The sequence below is a fragment of the Macaca nemestrina genome, chromosome 7 (genome assembly GCF_043159975.1).
Source record: "Macaca nemestrina isolate mMacNem1 chromosome 7, mMacNem.hap1, whole genome shotgun sequence".
NCBI classification, from domain to species: domain Eukaryota; kingdom Metazoa; phylum Chordata; class Mammalia; order Primates; family Cercopithecidae; genus Macaca; species Macaca nemestrina.
In genome coordinates, this window is record NC_092131.1 from 176,607,768 (window position 1) to 176,627,987 (window position 20,220).

Genomic DNA, 20,220 nt, shown 5'->3' on the forward strand with positions numbered 1-20,220 from the left:
TTTTTAAAAAATTTCATTTTTGGAGCAGTTTTAGGTTTACAGACAAATTAAGAATATGGTACAGAGATTTTCCATAAACCCCTGTCCCCACACATGCATAGCTTCCCTCCTTACACATCCCCAACCAGAGTGGCACATATGTTACAATTGATGAACCTAAATTGACACATCATTATTGCCCAAAGTCCATACTTTACATTAGGGTTCACTCTTGGTGGTGTACGTTCTGTGTGTTCAGACAAAATTATAATGACATGTACTCACCGTTATGATATCACAGAGTATTTTTGCTGCTCTAAACATTGTCTGTGCTCCGCTTATTTTTATCCCTCCCTCCCCTGAGCCCCTGACAACTACTGACCTTTTTTACTCTTTTTTAGTTTTGCCTTTTCCCAGAATGTCAAATAGTTAGAATCATATCGTGTGTCATATTTTCAAACTGGCTCACTTCACTTAGTAAAATGCATTTAAGTTTCCTTGGCATAACTCTGTATTATTTGCATATACTATAGTTTATCCATTCATCTATGGAAGGACATCTTGATTGCTTCTGAGTTTTGGTAGTTATGAATAAGGCTGGTATAAACATTCTTGTGAAGGCTTTTGTGTAGACATAAGTTTTCAATTTCTTTGGGTAAATACCAAGAGCACAATTGCTGGATCATACAGTACGGGTTTGTTTAGTTTTGTAAGAAGTTGCCAAGCTGCCTTCCAAAGTGGCTGAGACAATTTGCATTCACGTCAGCAGTTAATGAGCAAGCTTCTCTTGCTCCACATCCTCTCCAGTGTTTGCTATTGGCAGTGTTCTGGATTTTGGCCATTTTAGTAGATGTGTAGTGATATCTCAATGTTGCTTTAATTTGTATTTTTCTGATGACATCTGTCTTGGAGCATCTTTTCATATGCTTATTTGTCATCTGTATCTTTTTTAGTAAGATGTTTGTTATGGTCTTTTATCATTTTTTAATTGGGTTATTTGTTTTCTTATGATTGAGTTTTATGAGTTCTTTGAATATTTTGGATAACAGCCCTTTGTCATATATGCCTTCTGCAAATATTTTCTCCTACTGTGTGACTTGTCTTTTCATTCTTTTCACAGTGTCTGTCACAGAACAGAAATGTTTAATTTTAATGAAGTTCGACTTATGAATTCTTACTTTCACAGATTGTGCCTTTGGTATCTCATCTAAAAAGTCATTACCAATCCCAAAGTCATTTAGATTTTCTCTTGTGTTATAGGAGTTTTATAGTTTTGCATTTACCATTTAGATCTGTGATCCTTTTGAATTAATTCTTGTGAAGCGTGTAAGGTTAGTGTCTAGATTCATCTTTATACACGTGCATGCATGCCCATTTGGTCCAGCACTTGTTGAAAAGACTGTCTTGTCTTCAGTGTATGGTCTTTTGCTCCTTTGTCAAATATCAGTTGACTGTATTTTTGGGTGTCTATTTCTGGACTCTTTTCTCTTCTATTTATCTGGTTGTCTATTCTTTCACCACTTCTACACTGTTTTGATTACTATAGCTTTTTAAGTCTTGAATTGGGTGGTGTCGGTCCTCTGACTTTGTTCTTTTCCCTCAATATCATTATGGCTGTTCTGGATCTTTTGCCTCTCCATATCAATATTAGAATCAGTTTGTTAATATCCACAAAACAACGTGCTTGAATTTTGATTGGCATTGCATAGCATCTGTAGATCGAGTTGAGAGGAAGTGAAATCTTGACAATATTGAGTCTTCCTATGAATGAACATGGAATTTCTCTCTATTTAGTTCTTTAATTTATTTATCAGAGTTTTCTTGTTTTTCTCCTAAATATTATATACCAATTTTGTTAGATTTATACCTAAAGATTTCACTTTGGGGTGCTAATGTAAGTTGTATTGTGTCTTTAAAATTTCATTTATTCATTGCTGATAGATAATAAAATAATCGACTTACATACATTGACCTTGTATCTGCAAGCTTACTCTATTCATGTATTAGTTCCAGGACTTTTCTGTTGTTGATTTTTTCAGATTTTCTTTTTTTCTTTCCTTTCTTTTTTTTTTTTTTTTTTTTTTTTTTTTTTTTTTTAGACGGAGTCTCGCTCTGTTGCCTAGGCTGGAGTGCAGTGGGGAGATCTCGGCTCACTGCAACCTCCACCTCCCGGGTTCACGCCATTCTCCTGCCTCAGCCTCCCGAGTAGCTAGTAGCTGGGACTACACCCAGCTAATTTTTTGTATTTTTAGTAGAGATGAGGTTTCACTGTGTTAGCCAGAATGGTCTCAATCTCCTGACCTTGTGAGCCGCCCCCCTTGCCTCTGAAAGTGCTGGGATTACAGGCGTGAGCCAATGCACCCGACCCTCTTTCAGATTTTCTACATAGACGAGCATGTCATCTGTGCTCAAGGGCAATTTTGTTTCTTTTTTTCTTTAATCTATATAACTTTTACTTCCTTTACTTGTCTTATTACATTAGCTAGAACTTTCAGTATGATGTGGAAAGGGTAGTGAGAGTAGACATCCTTGCCTTGTTCCTGATCTTAGTGAGAAAGCTTTTAATTCCTCACTATTATGATGTTAGCTGTAGGTTTATGGTAGATTTAAAAAAAATCAAGTTGAGGAAGTCCCCCTATGTTCCCAGTTTACTGAAAGTTTGTATCATGAACACGTATTAGATTTTTGTTAAATGCTTTTTCTGCATCTATTAATATGAACATGTGATTCTTCTTGTTTAGTCTGTTGATGTAATGGATTAATTGATTTTTGTTTTTTTAAAACCTTCATATGAGGTTCAGGGGTACATGTGCAGGTTTGTTGTATAGATAAACTGTGTCACAGTGGTTTGTTAACATATTATTTTGTCACCCTGGTATTAAGCCTAGTAGCCAACAGTTATTTTTCCTGATCCTCTCCCTCATCCCACCCTTCACCCTCAAGTAGGCCCCAGTGTCTGCTGTTCCCCTCATTGCATCCATGTGTTCTCATCATTTAGCTCCCACTTATAAGTGAGAACATGAACATGTGGTATTTGATTTTCTGTTGCTGCGTCAGTTTGCTAAGGATAATGGCCTCCAGCTCCATCCATGTCCCCACAGAGGACATGATCTTCTTTTTGTCACTGCATAGTATTCCATGGTGTATATGTACCACATTTTCTTCATCCATTCTAACTTTGATGGGCATTTAGGTTGGTTCCATGTCTTTATATTGTGAATCATGCTGTAATGAATGTAAGTGTGCATGTGTCTTTATAATAGACTGGTGTATATTCCTCTGAGTATATACTCAGTAACAGAATTGCTGGGTCAATTATATTTCTGCCTCTAGGTCTTTGAGGAATTGCCCCACTGTTTCCACAATGGTTGAACTAATTTACACTCCCACCAACAGTGTATCAGCATGCCCCTTTCTCCACAACCTCACCAGCATCTGTTATTTTTTGACCTTTTAGTAATAGCCATTTGACTGGTGTGAGAGGGTTTTGATTTGCATTTCTCTAATGATCAGTGATATTTAGGTTTTTTTCATATACTCGTTGGTAACATGTATGTCTTCTTTTGAAAAGTGTCTGTTCACATACTTTGTCCACTTTTTAACAGGATGTTTTGTTTTTTTTCTTGTAAATTTGTTTAAGTTCCTTATAGACTCTGGATATTAGACTTTTGTCAGATGCATATTAGACTTTTGCAGATATTTTCTCCCATTCTGTAGGTTGTCTGCCTGCTCTGTTGATAGTTCCCTTTGCTGTACAGAAGCTCTTTAGTTTAATTAGATCCCATTTGTTCATTTTTGCTTTTTGTTGCAATTGCTTTTGGTGTCTTTGTCATGAAATCGTTGCCAATTCCTATGTCTAGAATGGTATTGCCTAGGTTGTCTTCTAGGGTTTTTAGATGGTTGTAGGTGTGTGGCCTTATTTCTGGGCTCTCTGTTCTGTTCCATTGATCTATGCATCTATTTTTGTACCAGTACCATGCTGTTTTGGTTACTGTACATCTGTAGTATAGTTTGAAGTTTGGTAGTATGATGTCTCCTGCTTTGTTCTTTTTGCTTAGTATTGCCTTGGCTATTCAGGCTCTTTTTTGATTCCATATGAGTTTTAAAATAGTTTTTCTAGTGCTGTGAAGAATGTCATTGGTTGGTTGATAGGAAATAGTGTTGAATCTGTAAACTGCTTTCAGCAGTATGGCCATTTTAGTGATATCGATTTTTCCTATCCATGAGTGTGGAATGTTTTTCCATTTGTTTGTATTGTTTCTTATGTCTTTCAGCAGTGTTGTGTAGTTTTCATTGTAGAGATCTTTCACCTCCTGGGTGAGCTGTATTCCTAGGTATTTCATTTTTTTTTGTGGTAATCATGAATGGGATTACATTCCTGATTTGGCTCTTGGTGTGACTGTTCCTGATGTATAGGAAGGCTACTGATTTTTTATGTTGATTTTGTATCCTGAAACTTTGTTAAAGTTATTTATCAGCTGAAGGTGCTTTGGGCTGAGACTATGGGGTTTTCTAGATGTAGGATCATGTCATCTGCAAACAGGGATAGTTTGACTTCCTCTCTTCCTATTAGGATGTCCTTTATTTCTTTCCCTTGCCTGATTGCTCTGGCCAGGACTTCCAGTATTATATTGAATAGGAGTAGTGAGAGAGGGCATTTTTGTCTTGTGCCAGTTTTCAAGGAGAATTCTGGCAGCTTTTGCCCATTCAGAATTATGTTGACTGTGGGTTTGTCATAGATGGCTCTTATTATTTTAAGGTATGTTCCTTCAATACATAGTTTATTGAGAGCTTTTAACATGAAGGGTACATTAATTGATTTTGGAAAGCTCCCTCAGCAGCTATTTATCTGAAATATCATAATTTCTTCTTCATTTTGAAGGATCATTTTGTTAGAAATAGAATTCTTGGTTGACAAGTTTTTTTTTCAGCACATTTAGTATTTCCTCCCACTACCTCTGGGCTTCTGTAGTTTCTGATAGAAATCACTTATTAATGTTACTTAGGATCCCTTGTGCATAAATTGCTTCTATCTTGCTGCTCTAAAGAGTCTCTCTTCATCTTTGGCTTTTGAAAGTTTGATTATAATGCATCTCAGTCTGGATTTCTTAAATTTATACTACTGGAAGTTCATTGAGTTTCTTTTCCTTCATAAAATTTGGGACATTTTCAGCCATATTTTTTTTCAAATATTCTTTCTGTCCCTTTCTTCTTTTTCTCTTGTTCTGGAACTCCCATTATGCATAATTTAATACTGTTGATGAGGTCTTGTTAAGTCTGTTAGACTCTGTTCATTTTTCTTCAATGTTTTCTTTCTGCTCCTCAGAATGGATAATTTCATTTGACTTATCTTCAAATTTGCTGAATCTTCATCTTTATTCTACCTGAACAATCCACTGTTGAAACCTTCTAGTGATTTATTTACTTCAGTTGTTGTTTTTTTTTTCATCTCCTGAAGTTTTTTGGTTCTTTTCATAACTTCTTTTTATTTATATTCTCTATTTGTTGAGACATTTTTCTCCAGGTTTCCTTTATTTTCTTATTTCTTGTTTCTTTTAGATCTTTGATATTTAAGACAGTTGATTTAACATGTTTTCTAGTAAGTCTAATGCCTGTGTGTTCTCAGAGACAGTTTTCATTCATTTATTTTTCCTTTTGAACAGGCCATTGTTTCTTTGATGTCTTTTGTTTTTTTTCTTGAAAACAGGACATTTTGATTATTATAATGTGGTGACTCTGGATGTTATATTCTCCCATGTCCATAGTGTTTTTTGTTTGTTTGTTTGTTTGTTTATGCCTGTTGTGATTATTGTTGTTTGCTTGGTTGGTGTGTTTTTGAGCTAATATTGTAAAATCTGTATTGTTTGTTCTATGGGGCTACTCTTTCCTTAGTTCATTGGTCAGCTAATGATTTGACAGACATATTTTTAATGCCTGAAACCAAAATTTAAAAACCAAAACAATTAAAGCCTCTCTCAGTCTTTGCAGATAGGGTCTGCATGCATGTTGAAACACTCTTTCAGTGCCTAGCCAGATAGTTTACAACATTGCTATAACTTCACTTTCTTCTTATGTGGAGTTTGAAGGTCAGCCAGACGTGAAAACTTTGGGTCTTTTTAGGTATATTTTTAGTATGTGTCCAGCCCTGGGCATGCACGTGACCGCTTAGATTTCCTGGTATAAGTGGGAATTTTACAGCCCTTGTTCTTTATGTATACCTTTCCCCAGTCTCTTCTTTCCTAGCTTTTTGATGAAATAAATGCTTTTATTTCTTAAAGTTAAACTTTGAATTTTATTTTGAGAAAGAACCTTTTTTGTGGATTTGTGCTATTTCTCTTTTGTAGTAATTTTAAAAAAATCATTCAGGCTTATGTGTATTTTCCTACATTTGATCTGTTAAGAAGATTTATTGTGGGGTGTGTAGATGCACATAACAAATTAAACAAAAATATTTCCATTTCATGTCAATTGTTATGATGTCCTCCTGAGAAACATGAGCATTAGAAAAAAGCAACAGCTATGTTAATCAAAATAGATCAATATACTTTATACCTCTTTTGGATAAGAAATATATTAACATCTCAAAATTATCAAACTTATGCTGATTTTCCCAACATAAATAGGAATTGCTGACATCTTATTTTCAGTGGCCAAAAAGGAATGAGACTCCTAATAGTGAAAAGCACAGTGAAAAGTTCTAGCCCAGTATAATTCTGGTGGTTGGTCTCGTGTATCTCCTTACTACATGCAGGGATACAAAAGAAATCCATTAGCCTTAAAATAATTCATGAAATATGTAATTCAAACTCAAAGTAAGTTGTAGAATTTGGATCTATTTTTAAAAAGGAGACAGTCACTTTGTTATCTCAATAGCAGATTTTTTTAAAGCAAGGAAGTCTACAGTCTATAAACCAACACATGGATCATTTTAGTGTATTCTTATTTGAAAGTTTTAAAATTTCAGTAATACATTAAGCTGATTTTTACAAGCTTGCCCTTCACTGAGTTTTAATTCTATTACGTATAAAATAGGTCGCTGTGCACTTTATTCTTCTAGCTCTCTGCTGCCTACTCCCCATTCCCGCCCCACAGCAGGACTTGGTGTCTCATCTATTTCTTATCACAGGCAAAACCCTGCTTTGGATTTGATGGGGTCAGGCTTAGTGCTAAGGTAAAGATCCCTTAGGAGATTGGTGAACCAGGACAATCACAATGGCCAGGCCCTGAAAGAAACTAGGTCTGCAGTTCTTGTGTGGATCAAACACAACTGCAGTGGATCTACAACCGTCACAGAATGGGACCAGTACACACGTCACAGTCAGAAAAAAAGGCGAGGGAATTGCTGAACCTGGCAGTGACCTTTGGGTTCCAACATACACTGTTCCTGACTTACCAACGTTTCTGTTCCCAAAGTTCAGTTTTCATTTGGTTGACTGAGCTTCAGAATCCTTTTTTCCTTGAAATGTTGTAAGCTGAAGCTAGGTTCCTAGAAAATCAAGCAATGCCTAACTACAGGTATACAAATAACACATATGGTTCATCATGATACTGATTGCATATAATAAAACAAATACATCGTGCATTCTGTTCCTTAGTAAACAAGTTTGGAGTTATTTTTATGAGCACAGCAGTACAGGGGAGAAAGGTCTAGCCAGGCAGGATTTAGGCATCAGGCAGGGCTCATGGGAAAGTTTCTGAAGGAGAAATAGGCCACCTGTATTGCTAGCATCAGTAAATTATTAAATATATATGCATGTATGTATGTATATATGTATACATTTGTATGTATGCCTATGTATGCCAGTTCTTTTTAATTGAATATTTGGATCAGTATCTCTTCATTTGCCAATCTTGATCTGAGTCAGTTGTAGGGAAACAGGCCTATAATCCTTACAGCTGGGTTTCCTTTCCAAGACGTCCCACTCATAGCACACACTGTGCTCCCTGTGCATGCTGTGAATCTCCTCTTCCATCCTTTCTGAGGATGTGACTCAGGTGTAGAGTGAAAATTCACCAGCAGCATCCCTGCTGGCGTGCTGAATAAGCCCTGCACAGATCTGCAGCTATGAGTACACCAGAGGCGCCAGAGTCAGGCGCAGCCCAATAGAAGAATAGTGCCTACCGTCATGCCAGCTGCAGAGTGCCAAACCCTGTGTCTCCAAACCCTGCAGGCTTTCCGATGGCCACAGCTCTGGTGCACAGGAAGTTTTCTCTATTAAGCACTGGTGTGTTTTTTACAAGGCCTCTCAGGACTAGACAAAGATCGTGATGAAAGTAAGCCTTATTTCTTTTCTGTGACATCAATCTTTAGACACTGTGTCGATACTGAATTTCAAGGGTCTCTAAATAAATTCCCTATATTGCCTGAGAGTCACGGGTAGCATCTTCACAGGGAGGTCATGTTTCCAGTAATTCCGGCTGAGGCACAGCATGCTGTTCAGTAACCGACCCAGCTAGGACGCCTCGCATGAGACGTCTGTTTCATTATCAAAGTCGGAATTTTCACTGCAGTGAACGTGGTGTCAGCTACTTACAAATTGGCTAATATTACTACATTTATTTGTCAACTTTGTGAAAATGATTTCAAAATATGCATGGGGCTGCTCTTCAGCACAATAACTGCTGGTCATTAGACTTGTATGAGTTTCCTGTTGCTGCTTAACAAATTACTACAAACTTAGTGGCTTTTCAACACCAATTGATTCTCTCACAGCACTGGAGACCAGAAGTCTGCAATGGGTCTTGTGTGTCTAAAATCCAGCTGTGGGCAGGACGGCCTCTCTTCTAGCTTCTCTAGGGGACAGTCTGTGTCCTTGCCTCTCCCAGCCTCTGGATGGGCCAGATTCCTTGGTTCATGGCCCTGCATCACTCTTGCTTCCGCTCCTGCCATCAGATTTCCTGCTCTGATTCTGACACTCCCATCTTCCTCTTCGACGTGGCCTCATGATGACATTTATCCCACCCAGATAAACCAGGAAAACCTCCCATCTCTAAAGCTTTAACTTCACCACATCTGAACAGTCCTTTGTGCTATGAGGGAAACATATTGACAGGTAGGAAGGGTTAGGACATGCACATCTTTGAGTACCACCATTTTGTCATAGCATCAATAGGAAATACAAATTTTGGCTTAAAACACAACAAAGTTATTGTCTTATAGTTCCAAAAAGGGTCCCAGGAGGCTACAGTCAAGCTGTTGACAGGATTGCATTTCTTTCGGACACTCTAGGGGAGAGGATGTTTCTTGCCTCTTCCAGTTTCTAGAGGACACTTGTATTATTAGACTCTTGGCCACTTTACACTGGCCTCTGCTTCCTCATCACATGTCTTTCTCTGAATCTGACACTCTTGCTTCCTTCTTAGAAGGAGCCTTGTGATTATATTGGGCTCCCATGGAGAATCCAAGATTATCTCTCCATCCCAAGATCCTTCAATGAATCCCATCTGCGAAGCCCTTCTGCTGAGTGAGGTAGCACACTCACAGGTTTGGAGTTTTGTGCATTGGCACACGGACATATTTGCAGTGCCATAATTTTGCCTGCCACTGTCACACCTACTGCACCGATGCAGGATTTCCATGAGAATGAAAAAGGCTTTCATTTGAAGAAGATTTTAGTAGAATTTTGGAGACTTTCTTCAGTCACCTCATTGTCATCGAACTGGTCATAGCCAAAGCCATTTTACCCTTTTTATACCTATCATTTATTTATTTCAGAGAATAAAAATTTTTTTTTTCTTTTTTTCACACAAGAAGACTGGACCAGAGATATTAGGCAGTTTTACAAAGGTCACACAATTAGATAATAGCAAAGCTACTCTAGAATTTGGCCATTTTACCCATCATAAAGTACTCTTCAGCCATGAGCTGCTCCTGACCAAGCAGAGAGCGCTTTCGTGAGTTTAGGACCCTAAGCCCTCAATTACGATGATATAAATCCGAGTTGAAGCAATTATCTTAAATTATAAAAATGCGCGACTGGGCATGGCGGCTCTTAATCCCAGCACTTTGGGAGGCCGAGGTGGGTGGATCACAAGTTCAGGAGTTCAAGACCAACCTGGCCAACATGGTGAAAGCCCGTCTCTACTAAAAATACAAAAATGAGCTGGGCGTGGTTGCGGGTGCCTGTAGTCCCAGCTACTCGGGAGGCTGAGGCAGAGAATAGCTTGAACCGGAGAGGTGGAGGTTGCAGTGAGCCGAGATCATGCCACTTTACTCCAGCCTGGGTGACAGAGTGAGACTCCATCTCAAAAAGCAAACAAAACAAAAACAAGCAAGCAAGCAAACAAACAAAAAAACCCTTCTTCTTATCCTAAAATCAAGATGCTCTTCAAAAATGGGACATTATGCTTCAATAAGTGAATGCTTGAATGTCTTAACAGAAATTGGAAGTAAAACAGAAATGGGACCTTTGGAAAACTGGATTCCTGGGTCTTCCAGTAATTCAGTGAAGTCTTTCCACAGTCAAGTTTCTGAACCTTTTGGGCTTGATTTTCTTTATCTAAAAAGTGAGGGTTTCAAGCAGGTGACCTGGCTGTCTCTCTCGCACTGTGACGGTCACCTCCAGCACAGCGGCCTTGATCTCAGCTCTGTGTGGAGGCGGCTGGTTCCACATCAAGGCATTCCACGTTTCAAGAGCCCCATGAATAGAAGGCCTTCTTTCACAGAGAGATCCTTTGTGAGTGTTATAAAAGCATAGGCCATTTTTGAAATGTGTAGAGGGATCGAAAATTTAAATTTATTTCCTGACTGAGGCTGAAACAGTTCTTATTGAGAGATTTATCTGAATAAAACATTCATGTGTTAAAAGAGAGAAACTATCATAGATGAAGTATACTTTCCTGAGGTTTAGAATTCTAATTCTAAGGCGCTCTATAAAATTGGGAGAAGTCACAAGGCTCTAATAATAGCATTTATTGAGATGGTAATGTAAAAAAAACTGTCTTTTTTACATTTTTACTGGAATTATTTTTTCTTTAAAACTGGCCTTTTTTGTAGATCCAGCTAAATGCTGTCCACCTGTGTTTGTGTACCATCACTGTCCCCGCCCTTGCACGCACACACACACACACACACACACACACGCTCCTGCAATATGCTAAAAGCCACCTCCTTGGTGTACATTCCTTGTTAAAATGCCATCTTTCAACATTGTCAGTGCAGTGATTTTCGGAAGGTGGGCAGTTCTCAGGGCCAAACAGCTAGAATGAAGCTCACCGTGGCAGAAAGAGTGGCTCTGGTCCCTTTGCAAACACATGGTGTTGGCCAGGAAAGGAGGAGGAACAAACCAGGAGCTGGCAGAGTGCCTCATGGGCCATTTGGGATGAGGTTTCCCTGGGGTCTGCTCTGAGAGTAGGGGCATGCAACAGAAACGTCAGGTCTGGTGCCTGCAGTGGCCTAGTGGATTGGAGCTGGACACCAGCACAGAGCAAGGGGGCGAGGGTAACTCAGACTCTCCAAGTTGTCAAGAACTCAGCCCATAGACTGGCTTCTAGGCAGCCTCCAGACCCAGTGGGAAAGTGAGTGCCTGCTGGGGGCTGGCAGACATGTTTGTGTCTGGAGAGAAGACAACCATCTCCACATCCACCCTGATGATGGCGTAGACCATGTGGGGTTGTCAGTATCGTTGTCGGGAGACTCAGAGAGTAGAGCTAGGGCTGCTGGTTGAAGTCTTCAGTAGCGCAGCTGGGCTAAGACAGTCGGGTCACTTGAAACGCCCTCCCCTCCACCCCACCTCAGACTGCTCCCGTGCGGGCCCCACGTGCTCCTGTTAGAGCCGAGGCCACAGGCCAGCGCAAAGCATGCCTCTCCTGATCAGAAGTGTTCTCTAAGCTCCCGCAGTGCTGTTTCCTCGCGTGCTCATCTTCACATTTATCGCTATGTATCTAATCTTACAGCTTTGTATACACTTCCTATTTCCCGACTAAAGTCTTCCTTCTTAAGGAAATTCTAGATATTTTGAACTCATTGTGATTTTGTCCCCAAGAACACATCTGACCCCTTGAGATTCTCTGCTCCAGTAACTGCATCACTTGACAAATTGCTTGAATTTGCTCACCACCATATAAAGTAACCTGTTTTCCTTTGTGTTGGCTGAATACCGTCTGTATAGGCATTTTTTTTGAAGTTCTAATTTTCCTAATTCCAATAAGTTTTTTCTTTATTTACCTTACCAATTTCATAGTCTCTAATAACAGCCCTTTTTGATAATTTATGATTGAAGTGGTCAATTGCAGGCTATTTATCAGGTAAAATAATATAAAAGTCCAGCAACAGCTAATTGAAAATTACACATACAGACAGAAACACACACATGCATGCACGCTAGAATCAAATATTTAACCTTTTAATGTCACGATTATATAAAGATTTTGGTGATGGGGAAAGTACTTCTGCTCTAATGTTAGGTGTAAAGAAGACTGACTTATATACCAAGAATGAAAAGAAAATATATGTACATGTCGAAAAACTCAGGGCTAAATGAAGGTGAAATCATAAGTGAGGTGGTAGATGTTTATAATTTTCTTGTTATTCTAGGGATATGTGTGGAATATCATTTAAAAAATCCTCTCCCAGCCAGGGGCAGTGGCTCACACCTATAATCCCAGCACTTTGGGAAGCTGAGGCTGGCAGATCACCTGAGATCAGGAATTCGAGATCAACCTGGCCAACATGGTGAAACCATGATCTCTACTAAAAATACAAAATTTAGCCAGGTGTGGTGTTGGGCGTCTGTAATCCCAGCTACTCAGGAGGCTGAGGCAGGAGAATTGCTTGAACCTGGGAAGTGGAGATTGTGGTGTGGCAAGATAGCACCAGTGCACTCCAGCCTGGGCAACAGAGCAAGACTGTCTCAAAAAAAAAAAAAAAAAAAAAAATCCTCTCCCTGCCTGAATGTGAGACTTTTGTGTTGTGTTCTAGGTTATCTAACACACAGGCCTCTGTGAGTTACTCTATCTTTGGGGAAACTGTCCGTCAAAAGTTTTGGCAACAGAAGATTTCCTATCTTTGAAGGACACGGATCTTCCTTCCACTGACATGTATTTTAGTTTCATTCAGAGAATGCACACACTGACTTCTCAGTCTGCAATTACCGTGTGAATTATGTGCCCAATTTAACAGCAAAAGGTTAATCTGTTTCACAGAAGGAAGTAGTAAAAGCAAAAATGGATGTTTACGTTTTGATTCTCACCCTAGGCTAATCAGGGACATTCAGTCTTAAATAACAAGGAATGAACAATAGCACTAATGTAACCTTGAATTATTATTTGCTCTAAAAATAGAATTATAACATGCACTCGAAGTTGAGCGTTTTGTATCTCCATCTTTCATTGTATGTAATCTCATTTATTTTAAATAATGGAAAGAAGAACTAAGGAACAGAAGATGGACTCATTAATAAAATTTAGAATCATCCCTAATTGGCAAAGGTGGTAGAGAAATGAAAGCACCACGGTGTGGCAGCTCTGGGAGTGCACTGGCTTCCTACAGAACAGAGCCCTGCCTATGCCGCATGTGGTGGTGCCTTTCAGGGACCTCTGCAGCCAGGGCCAGGCAGCCTGGGTGATTGTCATGGCTCCACCACTGAGCAACTCTGCGTTCTTGGCCCCAAACTCCTTAATATCCACACCTCACTTTTCTTCTTTGTATACTGAGATGGTCATAGCACCAGATTCTCCCCGTGCTGTTAGGGTGAGATGAGTCAATGCAGGTAGAATCCCTCACAGGCTGCCTGGCACAGACATGCCAGCACTTGTTACCATCACTATTGTAGTTACCGGTGACAGTGGTAGTGCTCGGTGATACTAGAATTTGGAAGACTAGGCCTGGATTAAAAAATAATAATTCAGGTGTACCAGAAGATTGTTATTACGGGTTCACTTACTATACAGTTTCATATTGGCCCATTACACAATGGTTATAGCCAGGTTCTGGTCAAAATTTGGGCATGTAGGAAAACTCTGCGCTAAATGTACCACGTGAAGTTATAAGTGAAATAGTAGATATTTGTAATTTCATTAAACTTTTTCTGTATTTTCCCATATTCTACAAATATATGTGCATTTATTCTACATTTATATTTTTTGAGCTTATAAGCCATTTTAGAAAATGCTTATGTTTTCAGTCCTGTCAAGGAAAGCTTTATGATAATGCTCAATAAGGGATAGGAAACAAGGAATAAATAACTTTTAAGGGCATCTTAAATTGTTTTACAGGCAGTAATGTATGTATAGACACACACCCTAAGCCACTGAACTGCTGAGTAGATTTGATTTAAGCGTTGTTTCTGAATGATACTCACCTACAACACAAACTTATGCAATTTGGTGGGGTAGTTCAGATAATCTCATAAAAGACATTAAATTTTAAAAGTACTTAATATGGCTTTCTGGGACATGATGGTGGCTCAGTGAATGGCTAGAGTGAGAGAGTCATTGAAAGGTCTTGATCTTTTATTTTTCAGCTTGACCATCTCTGCCGAGTGCCCCATGCAGCTTGAGGACTTCCCGATGGATGCTCACGCTTGCCCTCTGAAATTTGGCAGCTGTAAGTTATTTTCACAAGTAAGAGCCTTGGACATATACTTTGAGTATCAATTCCACATTTATTCAGAGGAATTTAGGTTCTGCATATACATAAGCACAGTAGGATGCAGTCTGTTTAAGAAGCCTGGAGAGTGTTTTGCTCTCCCCAGACTAGCTTTCTTGTTTGTAAAATGGGGTCATTAACACCTGCCATACATCACAGATTAGGATAAACTATGACAATGCCAGTGACATCACTGAACAATCTGGGATGTGCCCCTCTGGAGGTGTTTCTCCTCAGATCTCCAGCAGGCAGTTCTTTTTTGTTTTTGCATCTCAGACTACAGGTCACCTCGTCAATGGTGACCAGTACCCAGTACCCAGCCAGTGGTATTTTTTATTGTGCTGTAATCATTGCTGTGTTGACTCACTTCTTCTAGAATGTTTCACAAGAGTAACAGCCTCATCTGTCATGTTCATAGTCAGTGCTCACCCAGAACGCTCAGCTTTTTAGGAAATTTGTGTTGCTTGAACAAATAAACAAATTATCTGTATCACAATACTATAGATATATACTTACACAATTCTAATAGGAATTCCTGGATTCCAGCCATTCCAGACAGAGGAATTGACAGTTGAGACAGTTGAAAAGTTCTGTGTCTTATGGGAAAATGTAATCTATTTTCTTTACTGTGACAATTAGAATGTTTTAAAATATTCTTGAAATATTTATTTCTCCAGATGTTAAATTTTGTTACACTTATTGTTTCAGCATCATCCCCACATGTGAGATATTTGGAGCAGACTTGAAATTGATCTAGTTCCCATCTTTCTTTTTACTCTTCACTTGCGCACATGCTATATGAAGTTTTCACTTTGAAAGCACAATGTTCTCGTTGAGATGAAGCATGAAAACTATGGGTTTGAATCCTGGCTCTCCCACTCCTCTGCTGAGTAACTGTGGGCAAGTTAATTAGACTCTCTGAGCCTCTCTCCTCATTTGTAAAATAGATGAGAGCTGTTGTAATATGTTTGAAACTGGCAGAGTAACACCAGTTAAAGTGTTCAATAAATGCCCATCATCATCATTACTATAAAAGTTCATTATATTTATAGCTTCTTGACAGGATGCATGTCTCATCACTATAAATCATCTCTCTTTGAACATATAATGCCTATGCAACTAAATTTTGTCTAATATTAATATTGCCACACTAGTTTCTTTAATTCTTGCCTGGGATATCTTCTATCCTTTTTTTTTTTCTGTTTCCTGTTTCATTATATATCCAAGTTGAAAAGTTCTATGCCTTACTGGAAAATGTAATCCATTTTCCTTACTGTGAAAATTAGAATGTTTAAAAATATTTCTGAAATATTTATTTCTCCAAGTATCAATTTTTTTACACTTATTGTTACAGTTATTTTTCCCTTCCTCTTTAAAAAGAAACATCACTTGTTGAAGAGACTATCTTTTCCTCATTTTTGTATTCTTGGCACTCTTGTCAAAGATCAGTTGACTGTGTATGCATGGATTGATTTCTGGACCTTTTATTTTGTTCCATTGGTCTCTATGTCTGTCTTTATGCCCATGCCATACTGTTTTAATTGCTGTAGCTTTGTAACATATTTTGGAATGCCTCCAGCTCTCTTTTTTCCCCAAGATTGTTTTGGATATTTGGGGATTTTTGTTATTTCATATGATTTTAAACATTGCTTTTTCTATTTCTATAAAAACTGCTGCTGGAATTTTGATGGGCATTGTATTGAATCTACAAATCACTTGGGGAGTGTGGACATTTTAATAACATTAAGTTTTTCATCCATGAATGAGTGGTGTATTTCCATTTGTTTGTGTTTTCTTGAATTTATTTCATCACTATTTTGTAGTTTTCAGTGTACAGATTTTTCAACTCCTTGGTTAAGTTCATTAATAAGTATTTTGTTCTATTTCATGCTGTTTTAAGTGGGATTGTTTTTCTAATTTCTTGTTCAGATACTTCATTGTTAATATATAGAAATGGAACTGATTTTTGATGTTGATTTTGTATTGTGCAACTTTAATGAATTTATTGACTAATTCTAACAGTCTTTTGGTGGAGTTTTTAGGGTTTTCTGTATGTAAGATCATGTCATCTATAGATAGGGAGAGTTTCTTCCTTTATGATTTGTATGTCTTTTGGTTCCTTTTTTTGTGGAATCGTCCTGGATAGGTTCTAAAGTATTATACTGAATAGAGGTGGTAATGGTGAGTGGGCATCTTTGCCTTGTCCTGATGCTAGAGAAAAAGTTTTCAGTTTTCCACCATTGAGTATGCAATTCACTGTGAGATTTTCATATGTGGCATTCATCATATTGAGGTAATTTTTTTCTATTCCTTGTGTACCAAGAATTTTTATCATGAAAGGGTGTGGAATTTTGCCAAACACTTTTTCTGCATCTACTGAGATGATCAAATGATTTTTGTTCTTCATTCTCTTAATTGTATTACATTTTGTTCTTCATTCTCTTAATTGTAATGTATTACATTAATTGATTTTCATGTGTTGGACCTTCTTTGCATCCCAGAGATAAATTCTGCTTGATATAAACCTCTTAATGTATTGTTGAATTCAGTTTGTTGAGACTTTATTGAGGAGGTTGGCATCTATATTCATCAAGGACATTGGCCTCTTGTTTTCTTTTCTTGGAATATTTTTGACTGCTTTTCATATAAGAGTAATGCAGGACTCATGAGTGTGAGTTTTGCTCCTCTTTAGTTGTTTTGAAGAATTTGAGAAGGATTGGATTAAATTCTTCCTTAAATGTTTGGTAGAATTCACTAGTGAACTATCTGGTCCTGGGCTTTTCTTTGTTGGGAGGTTTTGATTATAGATTCAACTTCCTTACTAGTTATTGATCTATTTAGACTTCCTGTTTCTTCGTGATTCAGTCTTAGTAGATTGTATGTATTTAGGAATTTACCCATTTCTTCTAGATTATCCATTTTATTGGCATATAATTGTTCATTGTTGTCTTTTACAAATCTTTTCATTTCTGTGGCATCAGTTGCAATGTCTCCTTTTATTTCTAATTTATTTATTTGACTTTTCTTTTTTCTTAGTTTACATAAAAGTTTGTCAATTTTATTTTTTTTTCAAGGGTCAAACTCTTTGCTGATTCTCTGATTCTTTTTTATTGTTTTTATATTCCCTACTTCGTTTATTTCTGCTCTAATTATTATCTTCCTCCTTCTACTACATTCAGACTTAGTTTGTGCTTCATTTTCTAATTCCTTGAGGAGTTGTTTATAAATTTCCCTGTTGGTGCTGCTTTTCTTATATCCCATAAGTTTTGATATGCTGCATTTTCAGTTTTTGTCTGTTTCAAGATATCTTCTAAGTTCCCCTTTGATTTCTTCTTTGGCCCATTAGTTGTACAAATGTGTGTTGTTAAATTTCCACATATGTATGAATTTTCTAGTTTTTCTTCTGCTGTTGATTTCTGGTTTCATTCCATAGTGGTAGGAAATTTCTGTCTTCTTAAATTTATTACATTTGTTTTGTGACATAAAATGTGAATGTTCTGTGTGTGCTTTAGAAGAATGTGTATTCTGTTGCGGTTAAAGTGTTTTGTGTATGTCTGGTGTTGTTCCAGCCCACTGTACCTCTTTGTTGATGTTCTGTCTGGTTTTTCTATCCATAACTGAGAGAGAGGTATTGAAATCTCCTACTATTATTGCACTGCTATTTCTCCCTTCAGTCCTGTCAATGTTCGCATTATATTTTCAGTTGTTCTTACGTTGGGTGCGTATTTACTTATAATTGTTATATCTCTCTGGTGAATCAGTCTTTTTATCATTATATATTGTTCTTATCTCTTGTGACAGTTTTTAACCTAAATTTATCTTGCCTTATGTAAATATAGCCACCCCTGCTCTCTTTTCATGGCCCTTTGTCATGAGATATCCTTTTCCATCCCTTCATTTTCAGTCTATGTGTGTCCTTAAATCTACTGTGAGTTTCTTGTAGACAGAATAAAGTTGTGTAATCCCAGTACTTTGGGAGGCCGAGGTGAGTGGATCGCTTGAGCCCAGGAGTTCAAGACCAGCCTGGGCAATGTGAGAAAACACCATCTCTACAAAAAAAAAAAAAAAAAAAAAAAAAGTTTTAAATTAGCTGGACATGGTGGTGCATGCCTGTAGTCACAGCTACTTGGGAGGTGGAGGTAGAAGGCTCACCTGAACCTAGGAGGCAGAGGCTGAAGTGAGCAATATTTACCCCACTGCACTCCAACCTGGGCAATAGTGTGACACCCTGTCTCAAGAAAGAAAGAAAAAAAACACAAAAAACAGAGTTGGATCTTGTTTTCTTATCCATTCAAACTCTCTTGTGTCTTTTGATTGAGGAGTTTAATTCATTTACATTTAAAGTAAATACTGATTGGGAAGGATTCACTATTGCCATTTTGGTAATTGTTTCTATTTGTCTTTTATTTCTATTGCTCCTCTTTAACTCTCCTGCTGTCTTTGTGCTTCATTAATTTTTTTTTGTATTGATATGCTTTGATTCCTTTCTCTTCTGTAACTTCTATAGTTATTAACTTTGTGGTTACTGTGTAGCTTACATAAAATACCTTAAACATGGCTGAGTGTGGCAGTTCACACCTGTAATCCCAGCACTTTGGGAGGCTGAGGCGAGCGGATCACGAGGTCAGGAGATCGAGACCATCCTGGCTAACAGTGAAACCCCATCTCTACTAAAAATATAGAAAAAAAATTAGCCAGGCATGGTGGCAAGCACCTGTAGTCCCAGCTACTCGGGAAGCTGAGGCAGGAAAATGGCGTGAACGTGGGAGGTGGAGCTTGCAGTGAGCCAAGATCGCACCACTGCACTCCAGCCTCAGCGATAGAGCAAGACTCAATCTCAAAAAAAAAAAAACATCTTAAACGTGTAACAGTCTATCTTATGATAATATCTGAACTTCAATCACATATAAAGACTGCACATTCACTACTATTTCCCACACACTTATTTACATCCATTTATATTGTGCATCATTAACATTTTTAGTTATAATTATTTCTAATACTTTTGCCTTTTGACTTTTATATGAGAATTAATAGTGACTTATTCATCATTGTTACAGTAATACAGTATTCTTTATTTATCTGTGTATTTACCTTTCCCAACAAGTTTTATACTTTCTTATGCTATTGTGTTGCCATTTAGCATTCTTTTAACTTGAAAAAACTCTCTTTAGTATTTCTTGCAAGTCAAGTCTAGTGGTGATGTGTACTTTCTGCTTTTGTTTTTCTGGAAAAGTTTTTGTCTTGCCTTCATTTTTGAAGGAGAGTTCTTCCAGGTATACTGTTTTTCAGCACTTTGAATATGTTTTATCATTCCCTGCTGTCCTGCAAGATTTCTGATGAAAGAAATCCACTCATAATCTTATGACATGACTGTAACAAGTGGCTTCTTTCTGGCAGCTTTGAAAATTCTTTGCCTTTGACTTTTGACAATGTGTTTATAATGTGTCTTGGTATGGATTTCTCTGGGTTTGCCTTATTTGGAATCCTCTGTACTTCCCAGATCTGTTTCTCTATTTCCTTTCCCAGATTTGGAAAATTTCAGCCATTATTTCTTTAAATAAGCTTTGTTGTTGTTGTTGTTGTTCTTTCTCTCTCTCTTCTCCTTTTAAAACTCAGTATACTTATTAGTCACTTGATGGTGTCCCATAAGT

General features: G+C 37.8%; 1 protein-coding gene across 5 annotated transcripts in view; it reads left to right on the top strand.

The window, feature by feature from the left end:
• Positions 1-20,220, top strand: part of LOC105497448 (gamma-aminobutyric acid type A receptor subunit alpha5) — an 81,481-nt gene that overhangs the window by 31,875 nt on the left and 29,386 nt on the right. For all 5 annotated transcript variants that reach the window (XM_011768543.2, XM_011768541.2, XM_024797839.2 and 2 more), the window contains one exon: positions 14,442-14,524. In XM_011768543.2, the coding sequence (XP_011766845.1) occupies positions 14,442-14,524 (83 nt within the window). The remainder of the gene's footprint in view (positions 1-14,441; positions 14,525-20,220) is intronic.